At 46.0% G+C, this 26,640-nt stretch overlaps 1 protein-coding gene across 1 annotated transcript in view; it reads left to right on the top strand.

Annotated features, from left to right (window-relative positions):
- The window catches only part of LOC143807345 (fatty acyl-CoA hydrolase precursor, medium chain-like), a 33,646-nt gene extending 7,621 nt beyond the window's left edge, over positions 1-26,025 (top strand). The window contains exons 2-13 of the mRNA XM_077288785.1: positions 9,198-9,402; positions 9,482-9,620; positions 10,492-10,625; positions 12,096-12,249; positions 12,499-12,612; positions 12,758-12,853; positions 16,163-16,303; positions 24,519-24,596; positions 24,682-24,829; positions 25,077-25,226; positions 25,507-25,579; positions 25,672-26,025. Coding sequence (XP_077144900.1) covers positions 9,198-9,402; positions 9,482-9,620; positions 10,492-10,625; positions 12,096-12,249; positions 12,499-12,612; positions 12,758-12,853; positions 16,163-16,303; positions 24,519-24,596; positions 24,682-24,829; positions 25,077-25,226; positions 25,507-25,579; positions 25,672-25,858 — 1,619 coding nt within the window. The 3' untranslated portion in view covers positions 25,859-26,025. The remainder of the gene's footprint in view (positions 1-9,197; positions 9,403-9,481; positions 9,621-10,491; positions 10,626-12,095; positions 12,250-12,498; positions 12,613-12,757; positions 12,854-16,162; positions 16,304-24,518; positions 24,597-24,681; positions 24,830-25,076; positions 25,227-25,506; positions 25,580-25,671) is intronic.
- Positions 26,026-26,640: the final 615 nt, after the last annotated feature.

Raw genomic sequence — 26,640 nt, 5'->3', positions numbered from 1 at the left:
CTGTCCATCAGGGGCTGGGTGTTTCCTATTTTACCTGGTCTTTCTGTCATTTCCCTTGCCGGCTATCAATGTGTTCAGATGTGCTCTGTTTGGTTCCTGCCTACCTGCTCCCAGATCTTTCAGGATAAGCTAAGTGCTGATTTTCAGTTGTTTGGTTTTTGGTCCAGCTTGCTTAGAATGTCTCTATGCTAGCTGGTTGCTCTAGTGGACTGAGGTTCTCCCCATGTGCCATGAGTTGGCACATGGGTTCTTGTAATCTCAGGATGGTTTTTTTTTGATTAGGGTTTTTTGCTGACCGCTCAGTCCCCTTTTGTATCATTCTGCTTTCTAGTTTTCAGCGGGCCTCTATTTGCTAAAGCTATATACATCATCTCTATGTGTGTGCCTTCCTCTCATTTCACCGTCAATACATGTGGGGGGCAACTATACCTTTTGGGGTTAATTCCTCTGGAGGCAAGTGAGGTCTTTGTTTTCTCTGCAGTACTAGTTAGCTCTTAGGCTGGTGCGTGGCGTCTAGAACCAACGTAGGCACGCTCCCTGGCTATCTCTAGTTGCGTTTGTCAGGCGTAGGGCAGCGGTCAGCCCAGGTTCCATCACCCTAGAGCTCGTCCGATATTTATTATACTTTGCTTGTCCTGTGCTATCCCTCGCCATTGGGGATTCATGACAGTATAGCCGGCCCACAAAGTGTTAATTGTTTGGGCTGAAGCAGGAGAAAAAGAAGTGTTCAAGGGAAATTTTATTTTTTTTTTTCCCTTCAGAGTTTTGCTGCCTAGCCCTTAATTGCTGTCTAGCTGCTTCTTACCTCCTCTTAACCCTTGAATGGTTCTGATCTTAGCTGTTTATCATGGATGTCCAGAGTTTGGCTTCCAGCCTGAGTAATCTCGCGGCAAAGGTTCAAAACATACAGGATTTCGTTGTTCACACTCCCATGTCTGAACCTAGAATTCCTATTCCAGAGTTTTTTTCTGGAGATAGATCTACCTTCCTGAATTTCAGGAACAATTGTAAATTGTTTCTCTCTTTGAAATCTCGTTCCTCTGGAGACCCTGCTCAACAGGTCAAGATTGTTATATCGTTCCTACGGGGCGACCCTCAGAATTGGGCATTTGCATTGGCACCAGGGGATCCTGCATTGCTCAGTGTGGATGCGTTTTTTTCTGGCATTGGGATTGCTCTATGAGGAACCTAACCTAGAGATTCAGGCTGAAAAGGCTTTATTAGCCCTCTCTCAGGGGCATGATGAAGCGGAAATATATTGTCAGAAATTTCGGAAATGGTCGGTGCTTACTCAGTGGAATGAGTGCGCCCTGGCTGCAAACTTCAGAAATGGTCTTTCTGAGGCCATTAAGGATATTATGGTGGGGTTCCCTGCGCCTACAGGTCTGAATGAGTCTATGGCTATGGCCATTCAGATTGATCGGCGTTTACGGGAGCGCAAACCCGTGCACCAGTTGGCGGTGTCTTCTGAACAGGCACCTGAGACTATGCAATGTGATAGAATTCACTCCAGAAGTGAACGGCAAAATTATAGGCGGAAAAATGGTTTGTGTTTTTATTGTGGTGATTCAGCTCATGTTATATCAGCATGCTCTAAACGCACAAAAAGGGTTGATAAATCTTTTGCCATTGATACTCTGCAGTCTAAGTTCATTTTGTCTGTGACTCTGATTTTTTCACTGTCTTCCATTTCCGTCGATGCCTATGTGGATTCAGGCGCTGCCCTGAGTCTTATGGATTGGTCATTTGCTAAACGCTGCGGTTTTAGTCTAGAGCCTCTGGAAGTTCCTATTCCTCTGAAGGGAATTGATTCTACACCATTGGCTATGAATAAACCGCAGTATTGGACACAAGTGACCATGCGCATGACTCCCGTTCATCAGGAGGTGATTCGCTTCCTTGTACTGTATAATTTACATGATGTACTAGTGCTTGGTCTGCCATGGTTACAAACTCATAATCCTGTCCTGGACTGGAAAACAATGTCTGTGCTAAGCTGGGGATGTCAGGGGGTTCATGATGATGCACCTCCGATTTCTATCGCTTCATCTACTCCTTCGGAGATCCCTGCGTTTTTGTCGGATTATAGGGATGTTTTTGAGGAGCCTAAGCTCAATTCGCTCCCTCCTCATAGAGAGTGTGACTGTGCTATAGAATTGATTCCTGGCAGTAAGTTCCCTAAGGGTCGTTTATTTAATCTGTCACTGCCAGAGTATACTGCTATGCGGAATTATATTAAGGAGTCCTTGGAAAAGGGACATATTCGTCCATCTTCGTCCCCTCTGGGAGCAGGTTTTTTTTTCGTGGCAAAAAAAGATGGTTCCCTGAGGCCTTGTATAGATTATCGCCTTCTAAATAAGATTACAGTCAAATACCAGTATCCATTGCCATTATTTACTGATTTGTTTGCTCGCATTAAGGGGGCTAGGTGGTTCACTAAAATAGATCTTCGTGGTGCGTATAATCTGGTGCGGATAAAACAGGGTGATGAGTGGAAAACCGCATTTAATACGCCTGAGGGCCATTTTGAGTATTTGGTAATGCCTTTTGGACTCTCCAATGCTCCGTCAGTCTTTCAGTCCTTTATGCACAATATTTTCCGTGAATATCTGGATAAGTTTATGATTGTGTATTTGGATGATATTTTGGTGTTTTCTGATGACTGGGAGTCTCACGTTCTACAGGTCAGGAAGGTGTTTCAGGTTTTGCGGGCCAATTCTCTGTTTGTGAAGGGCTCAAAGTGTCTCTTCGGAGTCCAGAAGATTTATTTTTTGGGGTACATTTTTTCTCCTTCTACTATTGAGATGGATCCCGTTAAGGTTCAGGCTATTTGTGACTGGACACAACCTACATCTGTTAAGAGCCTTCAGAAGTTCTTGGGGTTTGCTAATTTTTATCGTCGGTTCATTGCTAATTTTTCCAGTATTGTTAAACCTTTGACTGATTTGACTAAAAAGGGTGCTGATGTTGCTGATTGGTCTCCTGCGGCCGTGGAGGCCTTTCGGGAACTTAAGCGCCGGTTTTCTTCTGCTCCTGTGTTGTGTCAACCAGATGTTTCACTTCCTTTTCAGGTGGAGGTTGATGCTTCCGAGATTGGAGCGGGGGCGGTTTTGTCACAGAGAAGTTCTAATGGCTCGGTGATGAAGCCATGTGCTTTCTTCTCTAGAAAATTCTCGCCCGCCGAGCGCAATTATGATGTGGGTAATCGGGAGCTTTTGGCCATGAAGTGGGCATTTGAGGAGTGGCGTCATTGGCTTGAGGGTGCTAAACATCGCGTGGTGGTCTTGACTGATCACAAGAATCTCATTTACCTTGAGTCTGCCAGGCGTTTGAATCCTAGACAGGCTCGTTGGTCGTTATTTTTTTCTCGTTTCAATTTCGTGGTTTCATACCTGCCAGGTTCAAAGAATGTGAAGGCAGATGCTCTTTCCAGGAGTTTTGTGCCTGACTCTCCTGGAGACACTGGGCCTGCTGGTATCCTTAGGGATGGGGTAATATTGTCCGCCGTATCCCCAGACTTGCGACGCGCATTGCAGGAGTTTCAGGTGGATAAACCGGATCGATGTCCACCAGAAAGATTGTTTGTTCCGGATGATTGGACCAGTAGAGTCATCTCCGAGGTCCATTCTTCTGTGTTGGCTGGTCATCCTGGAATATTTGGTACAAGAGACTTGGTGGCCAGGTCTTTTTGGTGGCCTTCCTTGTCTAGGGATGTGCGTACCTTTGTGCAGTCTTGTGAAGTGTGTGCTCGAGCTAAGCCTTGCTGTTCACGGGCTAGTGGGTTGTTGTTATCATTGCCCATCCCGAAGAGGCCTTGGACGCACATTTCCATGGATTTTATTTCTGATCTCCCGGTTTCACAGAAAATGTCCGTTATCTGGGTTGTGTGTGACCGCTTTTCTAAGATGGTTCATTTGGTGCCCTTGCCTAAGTTGCCCTCCTCCTCTGAGTTGGTTCCTTTGTTTTTTCAGAACGTGGTTCGTTTGCATGGGATTCCGGAATATATCGTTTCTGACAGGGGATCCCAGTTTGTGTCTAGATTTTGGCGGACGTTTTGTGCCAAGATGGGCATTGATTTGTCTTTCTCGTCTGCATTCCATCCTCAGACGAATGGCCAGACGGAGCGAACTAATCAGACCTTGGAAACTTATTTGAGGTGTTTTGTTTCTGCTGATCAGGATGACTGGGTTGCTTTTTTGCCACTGGCCGAATTTGCTCTTAATAATCGGGCTACTTCTGCCACGTTGGTCTCTCCTTTTTTTTGTAATTCGGGGTTTCATCCTCGTTTTTCCTCTGGTCAGGGGGAATCTTCGGATTGTCCTGGAGTGGACGTGGTGGTGGACAGGCTACATCAGATTTGGAATCAGGTGGTGGACAATTTGAAGTTATCTCAGGAGAAGACTCAGCAGTTTGCTAATCGCCGTCGCCGCGTGGGTCCCCGACTTCTTGTTGGGGACTTGGTGTGGTTGTCTTCTCGTTTTGTCCCTATGAAGGTCTCTTCTCCTAAGTTCAAGCCTCGGTTCATCGGTCCTTATAGGATCTCGGAGATTCTTAACCCTGTATCTTTTCGTTTGGATCTCCCAGCATCGTTTGCTATTCATAATGTGTTCCATCGGTCGTTGTTGCGGAGGTATGAGGTGCCCGTTGTTCCTTCGGTCGAGCCTCCTGCTCCGGTGCTGGTGGAGGGAGAATTGGAGTATGTTGTTGAAAAGATCTTGGATTCTCGTGTTTCCAGACGCAAACTCCAGTATTTGGTTAAGTGGAAGGGTTATGGTCAGGAGGATAATTCCTGGGTGGTCGCCTCCAATGTTCATGCGACTGATTTGGTCCGCGCCTTCCATAGAGCTCACCCTGATCGCCCTGGGGGTTCTCGTGAGGGTTCGGTGACCCCTCCTCAAGGGGGGGGTACTGTTGTGGATTCTGTTTGTGGGCTCCCTCTGGTGGTTGCTGCTGGTACTGGGTGACTTTGGTGGGTTACGGCCTTTGGTTTCCACCTGTCCATCAGGGGCCGGGTGTTTCCTATTTTACCTGGCCTTTCTGTCATTTCCCTTGCCGGCTATCAATGTGTTCAGATGTGCTCTGTTTGGTTCCTGCCTACCTGCTCCCAGATCTTTCAGGATAAGCTAAGTGCTGATTTTCAGTTGTTTGGTTTTTGGTCCAGCTTGCTTAGAATGTCTCTATGCTAGCTGGTTGCTCTAGTGGACTGAGGTTCTCCCCATGTGCCATGAGTTGGCACATGGGTTCTTGTAATCTCAGGATGTTTTTTTTTGATTAGGGTTTTTTGCTGACCGCTCAGTCCCCTTTTGTATCATTCTGCTTTCTAGTTTTCAGCGGGCCTCTATTTGCTAAAGCTATATACATCATCTCTATGTGTGTGCCTTCCTCTCATTTCACCGTCAATACATGTGGGGGGCAACTATACCTTTTGGGGTTAATTCCTCTGGAGGCAAGTGAGGTCTTTGTTTTCTCTGCAGTACTAGTTAGCTCTTAGGCTGGTGCGTGGCGTCTAGAACCAACGTAGGCACGCTCCCTGGCTATCTCTAGTTGCGTTTGTCAGGCGTAGGGCAGCGGTCAGCCCAGGTTCCATCACCCTAGAGCTCGTCCGATATTTATTATACTTTGCTTGTCCTGTGCTATCCCTCGCCATTGGGGATTCATGACAATAACCCCTGTGTTAAGCATTTGCCTGTCTTATATAGAGCTAACCACACCCAGTAACCCATCACATGATTAGCCATGTGGTCTGACATCACCACAGGTCCTGGAACACACATATATACATGGTTATATACAACAAAGAAATACTCCGGGCTACATTACAGCAACAAGGCACTTATGTGGCACATACCTCCCGTCGACTACACACCCTTTAGCCATGCTACAAGGGGTAGACACTTGTCACAAGGAGGTTTTTGTAAGTGTCACCAACTGTCATGGTGGAATCAGGGTCTGTGTAATCCACAGATTCTCTTCCTTCTATCTCCTTTGATAGCTCTGATCAGCGCAGGGCAACTCTGGCATGACTCCTAGTCAGTCTAGCAAGAGTTATTTTTTCCTGAGCTAAGCTTGTTTATCTTATTTAGTCACTTGCTGTGGGAGAGCCAGTCATGTCTGCTGTCCTTCTATATAAAATGCAGGTAATACCAGCTATAGCTAGACTATCATCATCTGGAGGAGTGGATTCATCCTGTATAACTGGTGGTTATTCCAATGTTGTTGTGAGCGGTATTTGGAGAAACCTTTCCTTTTCACTTGGTGACTTTGTTACTTTGTTACCCCCAGGCTCTACATTTTTGAACTTTAGTGTTTTTCCCTGTGAAAGTGCAGTGTGACTGTGCATCTGTTTTGCCCTGTCTGTCTTGTTTCTGTTCTCCCCATACACTTAACAAATTAGTGCTACTCAGGAGCATAGTGAGATACGAGACCAAGGCGTCCCTACCATCAGGGGTAATCCAGGGCACAGGGATAGTTAGAAACCCCTCAGCCGGGGAACAGTATAGGAGCACATTTGCTATTCCACGGTTACAGATAGCAGAATACTAACAAGGACTGATGAACACAGGAATGTATGTGAATGAATATATATATATATATATATATATATATATATATATATATATATATATATATATATATATATATATATATATATATATATATATATACACAAAGTTAATTTAAAAAATCCAAGAGATTCAAGTTAGGCCGGAGACACACTGGTGCGAGAGACGGCCGAGTCTCGCTGGTTAAAAGCAAGCTGTGGCACCTGCACTCCGGAGCGGAGCGTGCGGCTCCATAGCAATACATGGAGCTGCACGCTCAGCTCCGGAATGCAGGTGCCACAGCTTGCTTTTAACCAGCGAGACTCGGCCGTCTCTCGCACCAGTGTGTCTCCGGCCTAAGATCCATAGAAATGTGGTGGGGTGTAATTCACACAAATAGTGCAAAACTAAATCAATAGTACAGAGATAGAAATGTATTATAGTCAGACATACCCAAAAATAAAATCAGAATGTGCCACCATATCAGCCTCCACCTGATACAGTATAGAAGCCAATGACAAATTTCTTTTTTATTGCTGCAAATTTGGACTGAGCTGCACTGGGCCGGGCTCGGCTGGGCTGAGCGCTGCAATCTTGGGCTGAGCTGAGCTGTGCTGGGCAGTGTGACCAAGATTAGAATAACCTGCCTGATTTCTTCTAAAAATATTGTCGCATTTGTCCGTGGGTTGGGTAGTATTCTGCCATCCGATAGCTAGCCCTTGTATTTTATTCCCCTCATTATTTTGTGTCTCTCATCTGCCTTCCTTTATTTTCATTGTTTCTTAATTGTAATCATAATTTTTTTATTTTTATTCTATAGTTGTGTGCCTTAGTAAAATATTTATTGCTTTTATACAATTGTTTGAGATCTGTTTATTATGGAGTAACACTTATATGATATTTTAAATCGATACAGTACAGAGCAAAGGTTTGGACACACCTTCTCATTTAAAGAATTTTCTGTATTTTCATGACTATGAAAATTGTAAATTCACACTGAAGGCATCAAAACTATGAATTAACACATGTGGAATTATATACTTAACAAAAAAAGTGTGAAACAACTGAAAATATGTGTTATATTCTAGGTTCTTCAAAGTAGCAACCTTTTGCTTTGATGACTGCTTTGCACACTCTTGGCATTCTCTTGATGAGCTTCAAGAGGTAGTCACCGGGAATGGTTTTCACTTCACAGGTGTGCCCTGTCAGGTTTAATAAGTGGGATTTTGTGCCTTATAAATGGGGTTGGGACCATCTGTTGTGTTGTGCAGAAGTCTGGTGGATACACAGCTGATAGTCCTACTGAATAGACTGTTAGAATTTGTATTATGGCAAGAAAAAAGCAGCTAAGTAAAGAAAAACGAGTGGCCATCATTACTTTAAGAAATGAAGGTAAGTCAGTCCGAAACATTGGTAAAACTTTGAAAGTGTCCCCAAGTGCAGTGGCAAAAACCATCAAGCTCTACAAAGAAACTGGCTCACATAAGGACCGTCCCAGGAAAGGAAGACCAAGAGTCACCTCTGCTTCTGAGGATAAGTTTATCCGAGTCACCAGCCTCAGAAATCACAGGTTAACAGCAGCTCAGATTAGAGACCAGGTCAATGCCACACAGAGTTCTAGCAGCAGACACATCTCTACAACAACTGTTAAGAGGAGACTTTGTGCAGCAGGCCTTCATGGTAAAATAGCTGCTGAGAAACCACTGCTAAGGACAGGCAACAAGCAGAAGAGACTTGTTTGGGCTAAAGAACACAAGGAATGGACATTAGACCAGTGGAAATCTGTGCTTTGGTCTGATGAGTCCAAGATGAAATCTTTGGTTTCAACCACCGTGTCTTTGTGAGACTCAGAAAAGGTGATCGGATGGACTCTACATGCCTGGTTCCCACCATGAAGCATGGAGGAGGAGGTGTGATGGTGTGGGGGTGCTTTGCTGGTGACACTGTTGGGGAATTATTCAAAACTGAAGGCATACTGAACCAGCATGGCTACCACAGCATCTTGCGGCAGCATGCTATTCCATCCAGTTTGTGTTTAGTTGGACCATCATTTATTTTTCAACAGGACAATGACCCCAAACACACCTCCAGGCTGTGTTAGGGCTATTTGACCAAGAAGGAGAGTGACGGGGTGCTACGCCAGATGACCTGGGCTCCACAGTCACCAGACCTGAACCCAATCGAGATGGTTTGGGGTGAGCTGGACCGCAGAATGAAGGCAAAAGGGCCAACAAGTGCTAAGCATCTCTGGGAACTCCTTCAAGATCGTTGGAACACCAATCCCAGTGACTACCTCTTGAAGCTCATCAAGAGAATGCCAAGAGTGTGCAAAGCAGTCATCAAAGCAAAAGGTTGCTACTTTGAAGAACCTAGAATATAACACATATTTTCAGTTGTTTCACACTTTTTTTGTTAAGTATATAATTCCACATGTGTTAATTCATAGTTTTGATGCCTTCAGTGTGTATTTGCAATTTTCATAGTCATGAAAATACAGAAAAATCTTTAAATGAGAAGGTGTGTCCAAACTTTTGCTCTGTACTGTATATCAGTAGTACGAGTTGTATATAATACCAGGAAGAGCCACTTTTGGCTGGAGAATATTAAAACATTAATAGTATAGTTAATTGTCCCCAATAATATCTTTCATTCTAGGTTTGAAAGATGGAAGACCATTAGTATCCACCAAGTATGGAGACCTGCAGGGCATTACGGTGCCAGTGACGGAGACATCTAGGGCCATAGATGCATTTTTCGGAATTCCTTTTGCCAAACCTCCTGTGGGACCACTGAGATTTGGTAACCCCGAACCTCCGGAGCCCTGGAAATCTGTAAGAGATGCCTCAGAGTTTCCTCCCATGTGAGTCTCACATATTTGTGGTGACGTATCTGTTTACGGGACAAAATATTCTTATTCTAATTGATTCTGTACATTTCAGGTGTTTACAGGTAGAGGAAGCCATGAGCTCGTTTGGAAAATATTACCAACCCTCTTTTAAGCCTCCGCGTTCCTCAGAAGATTGCCTGTACCTGAATGTGTTTACTCCAGCCGACAGAGCCAAGAAATCGAACTTACCTGTAAGTATGTGCCGTGTTCCCCCATACTAATGTCCCGAGCGTGTCTTTACACCTGCGATCGCCTAAGGCTGTAGGGAGTGTCTGTATTTTGCAAATTTCTGCTTATTCTTGTTGACAAGTTTTTAATTGCCATTATTAGAGTGGCTGTCTCATTCCTAAAATTTTTTGCCCGTTTACTTACTTAAAAAAAAAAAAAAAAATCATTACTTCCACTCCCCAGGTCCAGCGCTGAGTCTCTGTCACTGATTTGGTTTCTGTTTATTGCCTGCTGCGGTGATATCATGTCAACAGTGCAGTAGCCAAATATTGCCATCTACATTAGCAGACCCACAGAGCTCAGTGATTGACTGCAGCCAAACAGGAGACCGGCTCAGCGGCAAAGACTCATTGCTGGACCTGGGGAGGTTGAGTAAATCTCATTTTTTGAGGGGTCATATTTTGCAACTAACTGAGAAAATCATCATAGTTTCTTCCTTTTAAGTTTACAGCCCAGTGTTTAATTTAGTGCATTTATCCTAGTTTACTACTTTTTTTCTTTGTTAAATAATTGGAATCAATGTGAACTGCACCTTATAGAGTAAGATGAAAATAAGGAACTCTGTAACAAATCTTACCAGAGAGTTCTGCCTCTCTCTCCTACAGGACTGATGTTTCACTTCTCTTCCTCATATTCTCAATTAATTAGTAAAATCTGTCGCCAGTGAATACAATCTTTCTATGTCTTGACATAGATGACAGTTGGTGCTTACGAAGTTCTATGGAGGTGGAGAAGCTGGAGGCTACACAGACATCCTGCCGCGTGTTCTCCTGAAATCACAGATAGCTACACTCTAAGACGACTTTCTTCATAAATGTTATTCTGTTCCCCTAGGTCATGGTTGTGATACATGGTGGAGGGCTGCTGTTCGGGCTCGCCGGCTTGTTTGATGGCTCTGCACTTAGTGCCTATGAGAATGTAGTGGTGGTGAGCATCCAGTACAGGCTGGGGATCCTGGGGTTCTTCAGGTAAAGATATTTCCAGTTATATCCTCCATTATTCATCATTTACCATCATTACCGGATCAGTAATGTAATGTATGTACACAGTGACTGCACCAGCAGAATAGTGAGTGCAGCTCTGGGGTATAATACAGGATGTAACTCAGGATCAGTAAAGTAATGTATTTACACAGTGACTGCACCAGCAGAATAGTAAGTGCAGCTCTGGGGTATAATACAGGATGTAACTCAGGATCAGTAATGTAATGTATGTACGCAGTGACTGCACCAGCAGAATAGTGAGTGCAGCTCTGGGGTATAATACAGGATGTAACTCAGGATCAGTAATGTAATGCATGTACACAGTGACTGCACCAGCAGAATAGTGAGTGCAGCTCTGGAGTATAATACAGGAGGTAACTCAGGATCAGTAATGTAATGTATGTACACAGTGACTGCACCAGCAGAATAGTGAGTGCAGCTCTGGAGTATAATACAGGATGTGACTCAGGATCAGTAATGTATGTACACAGTGACTGCGCCAGCAGAATAGTGAGTGCAGCTCTGGGGTAGAATACAGGAGGTAACTCAGGATCAGTAATGTAATGTATGTACACAGTGACTGCACCAGCAGAATAGTGAGTGCAGCTCTGGGGTAAAATACAGGATGTAACTCAGGATCAGTAATGCAATGTATGTACACAGTGACAGCACCAGCAGAATAGTGAGTGCAGCTCTGGGGTAGAATACAGGAGGTAACTCAGGATCAGTAATGTAATGTATGTACACAGTGACTGCACCAGCAGAATAGTGAGTGCAGCTCTGGGGTAAAATACAGGATGTAACTCAGGATCAGTAATGTAATGTATGTACACAGTGACTGCACCAGCAGAATAGTGAGTGCAGCTCAGGAGTATAATACAGGATGTAACATAGGATCAGTAATGTATGTACACAGTGACTCCACCAGCAGAATAGTGAGTGCAGCTCTGGAGTATAATACAGGATGTAACTCAGGATCAGTAATGTATGTACACAGTGACTCCACCAGCAGAATAGTGAGTGCAGCTCTGGAGTATAATACAGGATGTAACTCAGGATCAGTAATGTATGTACACAGTGACTGCACCAGCAGAATAGTAAGTGCAGCTCTGGGGTATAATACAGGATGTAACTCAGGATCAGTAATGTAATGCATGTACACAGTGACTGCACCAGCAGAATAGTGAGTGCAGCTCAGGAGTATAATACAGGATGTAACATAGGATCAGTAATGTATGTACACAGTGACTGCACCAGCAGAATAGTGAGTGCAGCTCGGGAGTATAATACAGGATGTAACTCAGGATCAGTAATGTATGTACACAGTGACTCCACCAGCAGAATAGTGAGTGCAGCTGTGGAGTATAATACATGATGTATTAGAGAATTGTTATTCTTGATTTTGTGTGGTCTATGGAATTGTGATCTGAGATCATTTTAGGTTCTTTTTTTCAGTTCTGGAGACAAACGATTATGTGGTAATTATGGATTTTTGGACCAAGTTGCCGCTCTCCAATGGGTACAGGAAAATATTGCAGCTTTTGGGGGTGATCCCTCATCTGTCACTATATTCGGTGAATCTGCTGGAGGAATCAGCGTTTCTGCTCTTGTAAGTTCTGAGTAATGCTTGTTGACCTCTGACTCTTGGGGTTACCATCCAGCCGACGACTCCTAACAGACCTCATAAAGGGATCGTCTCTATTCTTATAAGTAGGAGGATGATGCTGACGGAGAGAATCTTTCGATTATTTCTATAAAGGGAATTATTCAAGTTTCAAAAACTGACGAATTAATGATGAGAAATGTGTCCAGTCCTGGAGATAAAGCGCACAGTAATGTGGATTGTCTCCTCTTCCAGGTGTTGTCTCCTTTATCGAAGGGTCTGTTCCACCGCGCCATCTCCGAGAGCGGAACTGCGGCCATGGCCAGCATGGTGGTCAGCACGTCTGAAGATGTCAGCTACTTCAGAAATGTAATTATAACCCCCCGGGAATTACATATTAATAGAGGTGGGGGTAACACTGAGAACAAAGAAAAGTTAAAATAAAATGATAATAAACCCCATTCCTGAACCGTCTATATGCGATATCTGAATATAAGACCATATTCCTCTGCAGATAATATCGGAGTTATCGGGCTGTGATCTCGCCTCCATAGCCGACTGTCTGATGAAGAAATCAGAGGAAGAAATTTACACTATTTCCAAAAAAATGGTAGGTGTCGTGTCACACAGATATAAAATAAACGTAAATTGCTCAATTTTTAAAAAAATTGTCCTCGTTATTAATATAGCCTCCCTTCTGATGCCTCTTCCATGTGCGTCCGAAGAGCCATCGCCGGATTCACTTCCTTTGTAAAGGGAATTTAATGTAATCTGAGAGCAACATGATACCCTGATTCCAGCAGTGTGCCACTTACTGGGCTTCTTGTTGTACTTTTAAAAAAATAAATAGTGTTTTATTCGGACTCCCATGACAGCACCACGAGAGAGGAGATCCGCCCTTCAGGAACAGGAAACCTACAGATACAAAAAGGGCGGCACCTCTCCCACGTATCAGTTGGTTTCCCATAGCTCCCAACCGTCCCTCATTGACTGTCCCGGATTTGATGCTTTGCCCCGTAGTCCCACACGGGACGCTCTGATCCCGCAGACAGCAAGAAAAGCGAACCGACATGCGCCCTTGGGTTAAGCCACGCCCCTGTGTTAAGCCAAGTCCTGGGTCACCTCCCGACTGACCAACCCCCCCCCCCCCCCCCCCCCCCCGGCCGCCTGTTCAGGTGTCAATCAGTGATGGGGGCGCGGATACTCCGAAAGACGACTACATGTCACAAGGCAACTAGTCCTCCAGTGATAATCTCCTGGTGAGAAAGCATTAAGTTGGTTACCGGTAACGGCATTTTTCGGAGGCCGATGACAGCACCACGAGAGAGGGGATCTGCCCTTCAGGAACAGGAAACCTACAGATATAAAAAGGGCAGCACCTCTCCCACGTATCAGTTGTATTTCAGAGCCTGAGAGGACTACCGCGGTTAATGGCACACAGATATACATTATATATGGTTATATACAAAATATCTTATTTCAACTGTACCTAGTTACCAACACGTGAAAATAGTTTTTTTTTAATTAGGGAGTGCAACCCCCACGTGAATAGGGAGGGAACTAAGGGTGCTGTCATGGGCCTCCGAAAAATGCCGTTACCGATAAGTAACTTAAGTCTTTATTCGGACTCCCATGACAGCACCACGAGAGATTTACAGGGAGAGACTATAGCCTGTAGCACCCTTAACCCGAAGGTGAGATCTGAGGAGAATCCTAAGTCCAACCGATAGTGCTTAAAAAAGGTGGAAGGGGATGACCATGTGGCCGCCTTACATATTTGGTCGATTGACACTCCAGATCTTTCCACCCAAGATGATGCCATGGCCCGGGTGGAATGTGACCTCAGATTCTGCGGAGCCAGACCCCCACCTACAGTATAAGCCAGAGAGATAGCCTCCCTAATCCATTTTGCTAGTGTGCATTTGGATACTCTAAGGGTACCGTCACACAGTGCAATTTTGATCGCTACGACGGCACGATCCGTGACGTCGCAGCGATCGTATGATTATCGCTCCAGCGTCGTAGACTGCGGTCACACGTTGCAATCACGGCGCTGGAGCGATGCCGAAGTCCCCGGGTAACCAGGGTAAACATCGGGTAACTAAGCGCAGGGCCGCGCTTAGTAACCCTATGTTTACCGTGGTTACCAGCGTAAAAGTAAAAAAAAAAAAACCGTACATGCTCACCATCTGATGTCCGTCCGGTCCCTTGCCGTCCGCTTCCTGCTCTGACAGATCCGGCCGTACAGTGAGAGCAGAGTGCAGTGGTGACGTCACCGCTGTGATCTGCTCTCACTTTCCGGCCGGCAGACAGTCAGAGCGGGAAGCGGACGGCAAGGGACCGGACGGACATCAGATGGTGAGCATGTACGGTTTGGTTTTTTTTACTCTTACGCTGGTTACCAGGGTAAACATCGGGTTACTAAGCGCAGCCCTGCGCTTAGTTACCCGATGTTTACCCTGGTTACCAGCGAACGAATCGCTGGATCGCTGTCACACACAACGATCCAGCGATGTCAGCGGGTGATCAAGCGACGAAAGAAAGTTCCAAACGATCTGCTACGATGTACGATTCTCAGCAGGGTCCCTGATCGCTGCTGCGTGTCAGACACTGCGATATCGTAACGATATCGCTAGACCGTCACGAATCGTACCGTCGTAGCGATCAAAATTGCACTGTGTGACGGTACCCTAAGCCCTTTCCTAGGACCTTGGAAGGATAAAAATAACACATTATCTTTCTTCCAAGCATCAGTGATTGAGATATATTCTAGCAGGCATCTTCTAACATCTAATGTATGGAGTTTTTCTTCCTTAAGGTACCTTCACACTAACCGATTTTGCAACGATAACGATAGCGATCTGTGACGTTGCAGCGTCCTGGATAGCGATATCGTTGTGTTTGACACGCAGCAGCGATCAGGATCCTGCTGTGATATCGCTGGTCGTTGCTGAAAGTTCAGAACTTTATTTGGTCGTCAGATCGGCGTGTATCGTCGTGTTTGACAGCCAAAGCAACGATGCCAGCGATGTTTTACAGTGGTAACCAGGGTAAACATCGGGTTACTAAGCGCAGGGCCGCGCTTAGTAACCCGATTTTTACCCTGGTTACCATTGTAAAAGTAAATAAAACAAACAGTACATACTCACCTTCTGCTGTCTGTCACACGTCCCTCGCCGTCTCTTTCCCGCACTGACTGTGAGCGCCGGCAGTACAGAGCACAGCGGTGACGTCACCGCTGTGCTCTGCTTTTACTTTACAGCCGGCACTCACAGTCAGTGCGGGAAGGAGACGGCGAGGGACGTGTGACAGACAGCAGAAGGTGAGTATGTACTGTTTGGTTTTTTTACATTTACGCTGGGGCATCTGTGGCAGGCAGCATATGGGGCATCTGCGGCAGGCAGCTTATGGGGCATCTGTGACAGGCAGTGTATGGGGCATCAGCGGAAGGCAGCATACGGGGCATCTGCGGCAGGCAGCATACAAGGCATCTGCGGCAGGCAACGTTCGGGGCATCTGCAGCAGGCAGCGTATGGGGCATCTGCAGCAGGCAGCATACGGGGCATCTGTGGCAGGCAGCATATGGGGCATCTCGGCAGGCAAGGTATGGGGCATTTGTGGCAGTCAGCGTATGGGGCATCTGTGGCAGGGAACATATGGGGCATCTGTGGCAGGCAGCGTACAGCGCATCTGTGGATCAAAAATCTATTTGCAAGAAATAAACCCACTAGAAATGGAGCAATTATCCTGTCCTTCGCTGTCTCCACCTCCCACTTGTGTAATGTAACATATTCTCCTATATGGAGCGATTTCACATCAACAATGTCTGTGTGTTCTATATGTGTGTGCTCGTACCCACTGATCCACCACAGATGTGACTGGATCGGTGTCCTGCCTGATGTGTCGCTTGTCTCTGCAGGGCATGCTGTTTCTTCCTGCTTGTGTGGACGGCGTTTTTCTACGTAAACCAGTAGTGACAATGTTTGCTAACAAGGAAAGTAACAAAGTCCCGTTCCTCCTGGGAATGAACAATCACGAGTTTGGCTGGCTATTCCTATCGGTATGTGGCAGCTCATTAATAAGGGCGACCTTATGACGGATACAATGTATTCATCAAGAACAACGAAAGGAGTTGCAGAAAATGCAAAGTGGAAACCAAATGTATCAAGCTTTACAAAGTGTAGCAAAAAGTATTAAAAAAATGGCACCAGTAGGGTCAGCAGGATGGAAGTCAGTTGTTCAGACAGATAATGGAGGCTCACCTTTGGTGTTGTCCTGAAGGAATTGCTGAGGTCAGAGCAACCAGATACATGACTTGGATCAGTTTTAGAACTGACCAAGATTGGTGCAAATGATCAGGAAATAGAATGAAGACGGACATCCATTACTCAGTCTGATGAATACAACATGTTTCGCAGCCCCAAGGTTTTTTTCATCCAGTATAGAGAGACGTATACACAGATAGTGGCTTTTTGGGTCTGTGAATAGAGAATTGCCTTCTTCAGTGTGCTACTGCTTATCAATTTTACTTAATGTTTCTGGATTATTTGGGCCATAAGGATGTAATTCTGTTTTGGTCATCCTGAAAACTGATCCATGTCGTTTATCTGACAGAGGAGGTGACAGATGATTGTCACCCATTATTCCCCCTAATAACTGAACATTCTGGACACATGCACTAAAACCTTCCTGATTTGCTACCTTTGTCTCCCATGAGTTTTGTTGCTTCCTCCTGGAGTCAGGGAAGTCTTCCCTTTTTTTTTGTCCGGAAACTTTTGAGACTTTCCTGGAGAGTTGTAAAGTATGAGACAGAGTTCCTGCATACTTGTATTTAGGGATGACCAGATGACCACTTTTTATACCCATCATTTTGCCTGACAATAGCTGCAACTTAAAGGGGTACTCCCATCTCCAACATCCTATCCCAATACGTAGTATGTGTAGTAATAATAATAATAATCAGGGCTGCCACCAGGAATTTCAGGGACCCATACTGGTAAAATTTTTGAACCCCCTTGAGACTCTGCCCAGACTCCACCTCTCAAACTATCTATAGTTCCACCACCCACTTTTGGAAAAACACCACTTCTGCACCCTATCGTCACCAATCACACATTAACAGTTCCCATAAAACACCATATCACATATACAGCAGCTTTTCTTTTGGCCAAAAGATTGTTTAAGCCAACAACACAACAAGGTAGACTCTTTTGTCCAGGCCCTACTTTACTTTAACTTATTAAGCATTTTGTTAAATCATCCAATACTCTTTTTAGGAATATTTCTATTGATCTTGCTTTAAGGTAATGTGTCACATATAGATATTATCACCACATAGTGAATGAATAATACCATGCACAAAGAACAAATACCACCACACCATGACCAAATAACATATTACCACCACATAGTGACCGAATAATACCACATACAAGGAACAAATACCGCCACACCATGACAAGACCACATATTACCACCACATAGCGATTGAGTAATACCACATATAAGGAACAAATACCGCCACACCATGACCAGACCACATAGTGACCGAATAATACCATATATAAGGAATAAATACCACCACACCATGACCAGACCACATATTACCACCACATAGTGACTGATTAATACCACATACAAGGGACAAATACCGTCCCATCATGGCCAAATCACATATTACCAGCACTTAGTGACCAAATAACACATACAAGGAACAAATACCGCCACACCATGACCAGACCACGTATTACCACCACATAGTGACCGAATAGTACCACATATAAGGGACAAATACGATCACACCATGACCAGACCACATATTACCACTGCACAGTGACCGAATAATATAACATACAAGAAACAAATACTGTTGCACCGTGACCAGACCACATATTACCACCACACAGTGACCAAATAATGCAACATACAACAAACAAATACTGTTGCATGGTGACCAGAACAGTTATTACCACCACATAATGACCGAATAATACCACATAGAAGGGACAAATACCGCCACACCATGACCAGACCACATATTACCACATAGTGATCAAATAATACCACATACAGGGTGCAAATAGCGCCATATTTTCACAGACTAATCCAATTGGAGTAATAGTTAAAATGTAACATTTGTTTGCATTAATAAAACTAGTATAGGTGTGAATTTAAAATATTAACTCGGTGGCCACACCACAAATATAAAAAAGTGGCGCTAAAATCTGATTTACCACCAACATTACAACAAATCTGACTAATAGACGATATTATCAATGCTGTGTATCTCTAACAGTCCAATTAGTGATGTATGAACTATTATTTGATATTTCTAGTAGCGGTAGAGGACACTTATTCCATATATACTGTATTTAGTGGACGAGTATAATAATCTGTCTCCTTTATTTCTCACATTGGCGATGTTATTTAGCCAAGGTTATCGTATTGGATCCCTCTTTACTGCTAGTAATAAGGCAGACAATGAGAGCTATCAGATGAAGTGTTGAAACACCATATTTACTATTGTAGCAGTTGTAACAGGATAGCTTTCATTCTCCTATTACCAATATTCTTGAAAACTACTGCAGCTAAGTGAGAGATCAAGATCTGTTAGCTGCAAACTACTTTAAATCCATCCCTACGCGTTTCACCATTCCTTATGACTGCCATGATCATCAGGGGCGAGCAGTGTTAGACATAGAGCTGCAGTTACTCAGTGTGATAGTTTATGATAAATGTATCGGCATATTTGCTGCAGGACCGCAGCCTGTGGATCCATCTACACTCCTTTTGGAGCAGCAACTGATCCCAGTTGCCACCTGTTATGGAAGCATGTACCACCTCAACCACCTCAAAAGGCAAAGGGATTCTCAGGATGCGCCTCAAGCATATGTCTAAATAGAGTGGTTTCTTCTTTTCATCTAATATATCCTACATGGTAGAGAATATGCCTTCAGAGCTCTCTTTTGGTCTTGCCCACGTAGTTATGTGGATGTTGACATGTAGCACTAGGCATGTAAACCTCTCCCTTTGTCTTGCAGTTTGCAAACTCACCTTTGGCAAACACTTCTTTTGTCACAGCCCTGGTGGATGTCTTAATTTTAGAAAAATAGTTGCAGGCCTTGCATCCCCCATATTTAAAGGGTTTTTGTTAACATTTTCCAGCAGCCATATGTCTCCAGTTTTCTTCTCTACAAAATAACTGTGGAGTCTGTGGCTGAGATGATCTCTGAGGTTCTTAGTGATCTTAGGCTATGTGCACACGTTGCGGTTTTTGCTGCGGATCCGCAGCGGATTTGACGCTGCGGATCCGCAGCAGTTTTCCATGCGGGGTACAGTACAATGTTACCCTATGGAAAACAAAAACCGCTGTGCCCACGATGCGGAAAAATGCAGAGAAATCCACGCGGATTCGCTGCGGGAAAAAAGAAGGAGCATGTCACTTCTTTCTGCGGATTCCGCAGCGGTTTTCAACATGCACCAACAGGAAAGTGCTGTTGAAAACCCGCAGAGGAATCCGCAGAAGAAACCGCAGGAAAATCCGCAGTGAAAACCGCAGCGGTTTTGCACTGCGGATTCTGCAATTCCGCAGCGGAAAATTCCGCAGAAGAATCCGCAGCGTGTGCACGGGCCTTAGGTCTCTCAGGCAAAATATATACCGTAATAAATACTTTTCTGCCCTAAGTATCTCCCAAGCATCCTGTACATTGTTACTCCGATCATGAAACGTGCCAATAAGATGATAGTGCCACATCATGACCAGACCACATATTACCACCACACCAATACCACCAATACTACAATACTGATCATTAATAATAATAAAAAAACACAATGCTAATACTACCATAAGTGCCATTATGCACAGGAGCTCTGTACATAGTATGTCTCCATCCTGCTCTCATATGTCTCCATCCTGCTCCTCTATGTGTCTCCATCCTACTCTCCGATGTCTCCATCCTGCTCCCCTATGTGTCTCCATCCTGCTCCTCCACATGTTTCCATACTGCTCCCCATATGTCTCCATTCTGTTCTCCTATATGTCTCCATCCTGCTGCCCTATCCCCTATTTGTCTCTATCCGGCTGCCCTATTTGTCTCCATCCTGCTCCCCTATGTGTCTCCATCCTGCTCCCCTATTTGTCTCCATCCTGCTCCCCTATGTGTCTCCATCCTGCTCCCCTATGTGTCTCCATCCTGCTCCTCCACATGTTTCCATACTGCTCCCCATATGTCTCCATCCTGTTCTCCTATATGTCTCCATCCTGCTCCCCTATCCCCTATTTGTCTCTATCCGGCTTCCATATTTGTCTCCATCCTGCTCCCCTATGTGTCTCCATCCTGCTCCCCTATTTGTCTCCATCCTGCTCCTCTATGTGTCTCCATCCTGCTCCCCTATGTGTCTCCATCCTGCTCCCCCATATGTCTCCATCCTGCACCCCATGTGTCTCCATCCTGCTCCCCATGTGTCTCCATCCTGCTTCCAGATATGTCTCCATCCTGCACCCCATGTGTCTCCATCTTGCTCACCCATGTGTCTCCATCATGCTTTCCCATATGTCTCCATCCTGCACCCCTATGTGTCTCCATCCTGCTCCCCCATATGTCTCCATCCTGCTCCCCTGTGTCTCCATCCTGCTCCCCTATGTGTCTCCATCTTGCTCCCCTATTTGTCTCCATCCTGCTCCCCTATTTGTCTCCATACTGCTCCCCCATGTCTCCATCCTGCTCCCCCATATGTCTCCATCCAGCTCCCCTATGTGTCTCCATCCTGTTCTCCTATGTGTCTCCATCGTGTCCCCATATGCCACAATCCTGCCCCCCATATGTCTCCATCCTGCTCCCCTATGTGTCTCCATCATGCTCCCCTATTTGTCTCCATCCTGTTCTCCTATGTGTCTCCATCCTGCTCCCCTATGTGTCTTCATCCTGCTTCCCCATATATCTCCATCCTGCACCCCCATATGTCTCCATCCTGCTCCCCTATGTGTCTCCATCCTGCTTCCCTAAGTGTCTCCATCAAGCTCCTCTATGTGTATCTATCCTGTTCTCCTATGTGTCTCCATTGTGTCCCCATCTGCCACAATCCTGCCCCCCATATGTCTCCATCCTTCTCCCCTATTTGGCTCCATCCTGCTCCCCTATTTGTCTCCATCCTGCTCCCCTATTTGTCTCCATCCTGCTCCCCTATGTGTCTCCATCCTGCTCCCCTATTTGTCTCCATCCTGCTCCCCTATGTGTCTCCATCGTGCTCCCCTATTTGTCTCCATCCTGCTCCCCTATTTGTCTCCATCCTGCTCCCCCATATGTCTCCATCCTGCTCCCCTATGTGTCTCCATCCTGTTCTCCTATGTGTCTCCATCGTGTCCCCATATGCCACAATCCTGCCCCCCATGTGTCTCCATCCTGCTCCCCTATTTGTCTCCATCCTGCTCCCCTATGTGTCTCCATCCTGCTCCCCTATTTGTCTCCATCCTGCTCCCCTATGTGTCTCCATCGTGCTCCCCTATTTGTCTCCATCCTGCTCCCCTATTTGTCTCCATCCTGCTCCCCCATATGTCTCCATCCTGCTCCCCTATGTGTCTCCATCCTGTTCTCCTATGTGTCTCCATCGTGTCCCCATATGCCACAATCCTGCCCCCCATGTGTCTCCATCCTGCTCCCCTATTTGTCTCCATCCTGCTCCCTTATGTGTCTCCATCGTGCTCCCCTATTTGTCTCCATCCTGTTCTCCTATGTGTCTCCATCCTGTGCTCCCCTATGTGTCTTCATCCTGCTTCCCCATATATCTCCATCCTGCACCCCCATATGTCTCCATCCTGCTCCCCTATGTGTCTCCATCCTGCTTCCCTAAGTGTCTCCATCAAGCTCCTCTATGTGTATCTATCCTGTTCTCCTATGTGTCTCCATTGTGTCCCCATCTGCCACAATCCTGCCCCCCATATGTCTCCATCCTTCTCCCCTATTTGTCTCCATCCTGCTCCCCTATTTGTCTCCATCCTACTCCCCTATGTGTCTCCATCCTGCTCCCCTATTTGTCTCCATCCTGCTCCCCTATGTGTCTCCATCATGCTCCCCTATTTGTCTCCATCCTGCTCCCCTATTTGTCTCCATCCTGCTCCCCCATATGTCTCCATCCTGCTCCCCTATGTGTCTCCATCCTGCTCCCCCATGTGTCTCCATCCTGCTCCCCTATTTGTCTCCATCCTGCTCCCCTATGTGCCTCCATCCTGCTCCCCTATGTGTCTCCATCGTGCTCCCCTATTTGTCTCCATCATGCTCCCCTATGTGTCTCCATCATGCTCCCCTATTTGTCTCCATCCTGCTCCCCTATTTGTCTCCATCCTGCTCCCCCATATGTCTCCATCCTGCTCCCCCATGTGTCTCCATCCTGCTCCCCATGTGTCTCCATCCTGATCCCCTATTTGTCTCCATCCTGCTCCCCTATGTGTCTCCATCCTGCTCCCCTATTTGTCTCCATCCTGCTCCCCTATGTGTCTCCATCGTGCTCCCCTATTTGTCTCCATCCTGCTCCCCTATTTGTCTCCATCCTGCTCCCCCATATGTCTCCATCCTGCTCCCCTATGTGTCTCCATCCTGTTCTCCTATGTGTCTCCATCGTGTCCCCATATGCCACAATCCTGCCCCCCATATGTCTCCATCCTGCTCCCCTATGTGTCTCCATCCTGCTCCCCTATTTGTCTCCATCCTGCTCCCCTATGTGTCTCCATCGTGCTCCCCTATTTGTCTCCATCCTGTTCTCCTATGTGTCTCCATCCTGCTCCCCTATGTGTCTTCATCCTGCTTCCCCATATATCTCCATCCTGCACCCCCATATGTCTCCATCCTGCTCCCCTATGTGTCTCCATCCTGCTTCCCTAAGTGTCTCCATCAAGCTCCTCTATGTGTATCTATCCTGTTCTCCTATGTGTCTCCATTGTGTCCCCATCTGCCACAATCCTGCCCCCCATATGTCTCCATCCTTCTCCCCATTTGTCTCCATCCTGCTCCCCTATTTGCCTCCATCCTACTCCCCTATGTGTCTCCATCCTGCTCCCCTATTTGTCTCCATTCTGCTCCCCTATGTGTCTCCATCGTGCTCCCCTATTTGTCTCCATCCTGCTCCCCTATTTGTCTCCATCCTGCTCCCCCATATGTCTCCATCCTGCTCCCCTATGTGTCCCCATCCTGCTCCCCCATGTGTCTCCATCCTGCTCCCCCATGTGTCTCCATCCTGCTCCCCTATTTGTCTCCATCCTGCTCCCCTATGTGCCTCCATCCTGCTCTCCTATGTGTCTCCATCCTGCTCCCCTATTTGTCTCCATCATGCTCCCCTATGTGTCTCCATCGTGCTCCCCTATTTGTCTCCATCCTGCTCCCCTATTTGTCTCCATCCTGCTCCCCCATATGTCTCCATCCTGCTCCCCCATGTGTCTCCATCCTGCTCCCCATGTGTCTCCATCCTGCTCCCCTATTTGTCTCCATCCTGCTCCCCTATTTGTCTCCATCCTGCTCCCCTATTTGTCTCCATCCTGCTCCCCTATTTGTCTCTATCCTGCTCCCCCTTGTGTCTCCATCCTGCTCCCCCATGTGTCTCCATCCTGCTCCCCCATTTGTCTCCATCCTGCTCCACTATTTGTCTCCATCCTGCTCCCCTATTTGTCTCCATCCTGGTCCCCTATTTGCCTCTATCCTGCTCTGCTATGTGTCTCTATCCTGCTCCCCATATGCCTCCATCCTGCTCCCCCATATATCTCCATCCTGCTCCCCTATTTGTCTCCATCCTGCTCCCCCATATGTCTCCATCCTGCTCCCCCATATATCTCCATCCTGCCCCCTCATATGTCTCTATCCTGCTCCCCCATATGTCTCCATCCTACTCCCCCATATGTCTCCATCCTACTCCCCCATGTGTCTCCATCCTGCTCCCCCATATATCTCCATCCTGCCCCCCCATATGTCTCCATCCTGCTCCCCTATATATCTCCATCCTGCTCCCCTATGTGTCTCTATCCTGTCCCCATATGCCACAATCCTGCCCACTATATGTCTCCATCGAGTATTATTACAGCTACTACATATCGGGATAGGATCTTGGAGATGGGAATACCCCTTTAAGTTACAAGAGGAAAAACAGCTCTGAAGCACAAACTGCTGCTCCAATAAATAAAAACACTGTGCGGAATCAGAAAACAGGAGGAGTCCTGAGTATGGATTAAGATGAAGTTTTTGTAAGTTGTTTCTGTGCTGTAAAACACGATTTACCTTTGTGTTTAGTTCTTGAATATAACGGAGGTAGCAGCCGGGATGACGCGGGAGTCAGTGGCGGTGATACTACATAACGCTCTTCTGCTGGTGAGAGACGACGAGCGCGGAGCGCTTATGCTCCTATTATCCGACTCCTTTTCTGGGTCCATGATTCTTGCTGTCTTTTGTTTAGGGTCAGAGGCCAGAAGCCATTCCTCACGTGGTGGACGAATATGTTGGTGATGCCACGGACCCAGAGGAGATTCGTGACCGCTTCCAGGATTTGTGTGGCGATCTCATGTTCGTTATACCGGCTCTAAAGACTGCAAAATCCCATCGAGGTACATAGAGAATAATTTCACCTTCTATAGTGTCTATTACTGAAGAATGGTCTATCTGAGAATTGGTCAGTGAGCTGCTCTCCCCTGATTTATGAAAGCGGAGCTGAGAGGAGCTCAGAAGAACAAAGGTAAGAGTTACCAACTCTCCAGCTCACGATAAGGTTCTCAGCTCAACTCGTTCTGCAGCCAACAGTCAGAATAATAATAATAAGTGTGCAGACTGTATATTATCTTTATTTCTCGATAGATATGGGAGTCCCTGTGTATTTCTATGAGTACCAGCACCCACCAAGCTTACTAGATCACATGAGACCAGACTTTGTGAAGGCCGATCACACCGATGAGCTCATTTTTGTGTCTGGAGGACCCTTCCTGAGGGACGGCGCCATCTACTCTGGTGAGTCGTGATATAGTATCGGGATAGAGGTTCAGCGCATTTCTGCCAGACGTGTCATGTTGGCAAAATGGTGAAGCTCCTGATGGAGGTAGAAAGAGAGGCTGCGCATCAGATTTCTTATCCAGAGGCCACTTCAAAAATGGAGTCTACTGTATGAAGCGACTCCGTAATAAATGGTTCTGTCCAGCTCTGATGTTTTGGTCCTTCTTATGGAGCCACAAGTGTGTGATGGTAACGTAATCTGAACATGGACTTATGCTGATTCTGTTTTCTTTCTCAGGTCCTGCAACCCAGGAAGAGAAAAACCTGGCCAGAACCATAATGAAATACTGGGCAAACTTCGCTCGCACTGGGTAAGACCATGCTCCATACAAGAATGACCGCACATGGCGTCACCTAATTATCCTGCCCAATAATAATAATAATGCCACGTTGTGTACTGCAGGAACCCCAATAGTCCTGGTCTGACAACGTGGCCGGAGTACGGCGCAGATGAGCTCTACCTGGAGATCAATTTGAAGCAGAAATCTTCTTCGAAACTGAAGGAGGAAAAATTCAAGTTCTGGACCGAGATCCTTCCAAAGAAAATCCTCTCCAAGACCTTGGATGGAGGCGATCGCACTGAGCTGTAAAATCTTACAAAGTAGTTTCTACACGAGAGGAGGCCAAGGCGTGGTAAACTCTGAATCAGAACCACGCATTTTTGCACTTTTTCATTTTACATTTCTCAAATTTTACTTAATTTTTTTTTTGCACATTGGTTTCTGTCTTCTATAATAAAAATGTTTTAGCCAAAAGATCACTGATTTCCTAAAATACTCTGTGCTGCTTAAGACCCTGCTCTTTCCGCTATATCAATGCCGGTATGTAGCCTCCCATTCTGTTAGATACCCTTCTCCTAAAATCCTCAATGATACTAATGATCCTGCCACTATATGAGTCAGTCAGTGACCCCACACAAGATCCGCACACATCTCTCCTGCAATCCTCTGTGCTGCTGTGAACCCTGTTGCTTCACAGGAACTATGAGTTCTGCCACAAGGAGGCTGACAGCAATAACAGAAAAGTGTTCTCTCGTCCTGTGCAGACTGCGCCTGCCTCCTGGCACAGAGTTAGCATGTCATCAGGCTTCCGGGATTGCTATGCTGTTACCTGGGCTCCAATTCACACTTATGAGGATGCAGCTTGTCAGGTCCTGGATGGGAGATATGTGTTACCAAGGAGGTCTGCTTTGGTGATGTAAAACCCAGAAAGAAGTCCTCAGAGACAATAAGTTGCTGGGAGAATTTGTAATTTGCCTGGCATTTTGGGTCCAGGTTTCAGGAATAGCCAGAAGTGCTGGGTGGGACCGACCGCTCCCTCACTTCCATTCCAGGTTTTGATCAGTCTCATAAAGTGTTTGTGTGGAGAGGTG

This window comes from Ranitomeya variabilis, chromosome 2 (assembly GCF_051348905.1).
Source record: "Ranitomeya variabilis isolate aRanVar5 chromosome 2, aRanVar5.hap1, whole genome shotgun sequence".
NCBI classification, from domain to species: domain Eukaryota; kingdom Metazoa; phylum Chordata; class Amphibia; order Anura; family Dendrobatidae; genus Ranitomeya; species Ranitomeya variabilis.
Note: the sequence above shows the minus strand (reverse complement) of the source record. Positions and strands in the feature narration are given on the sequence as shown.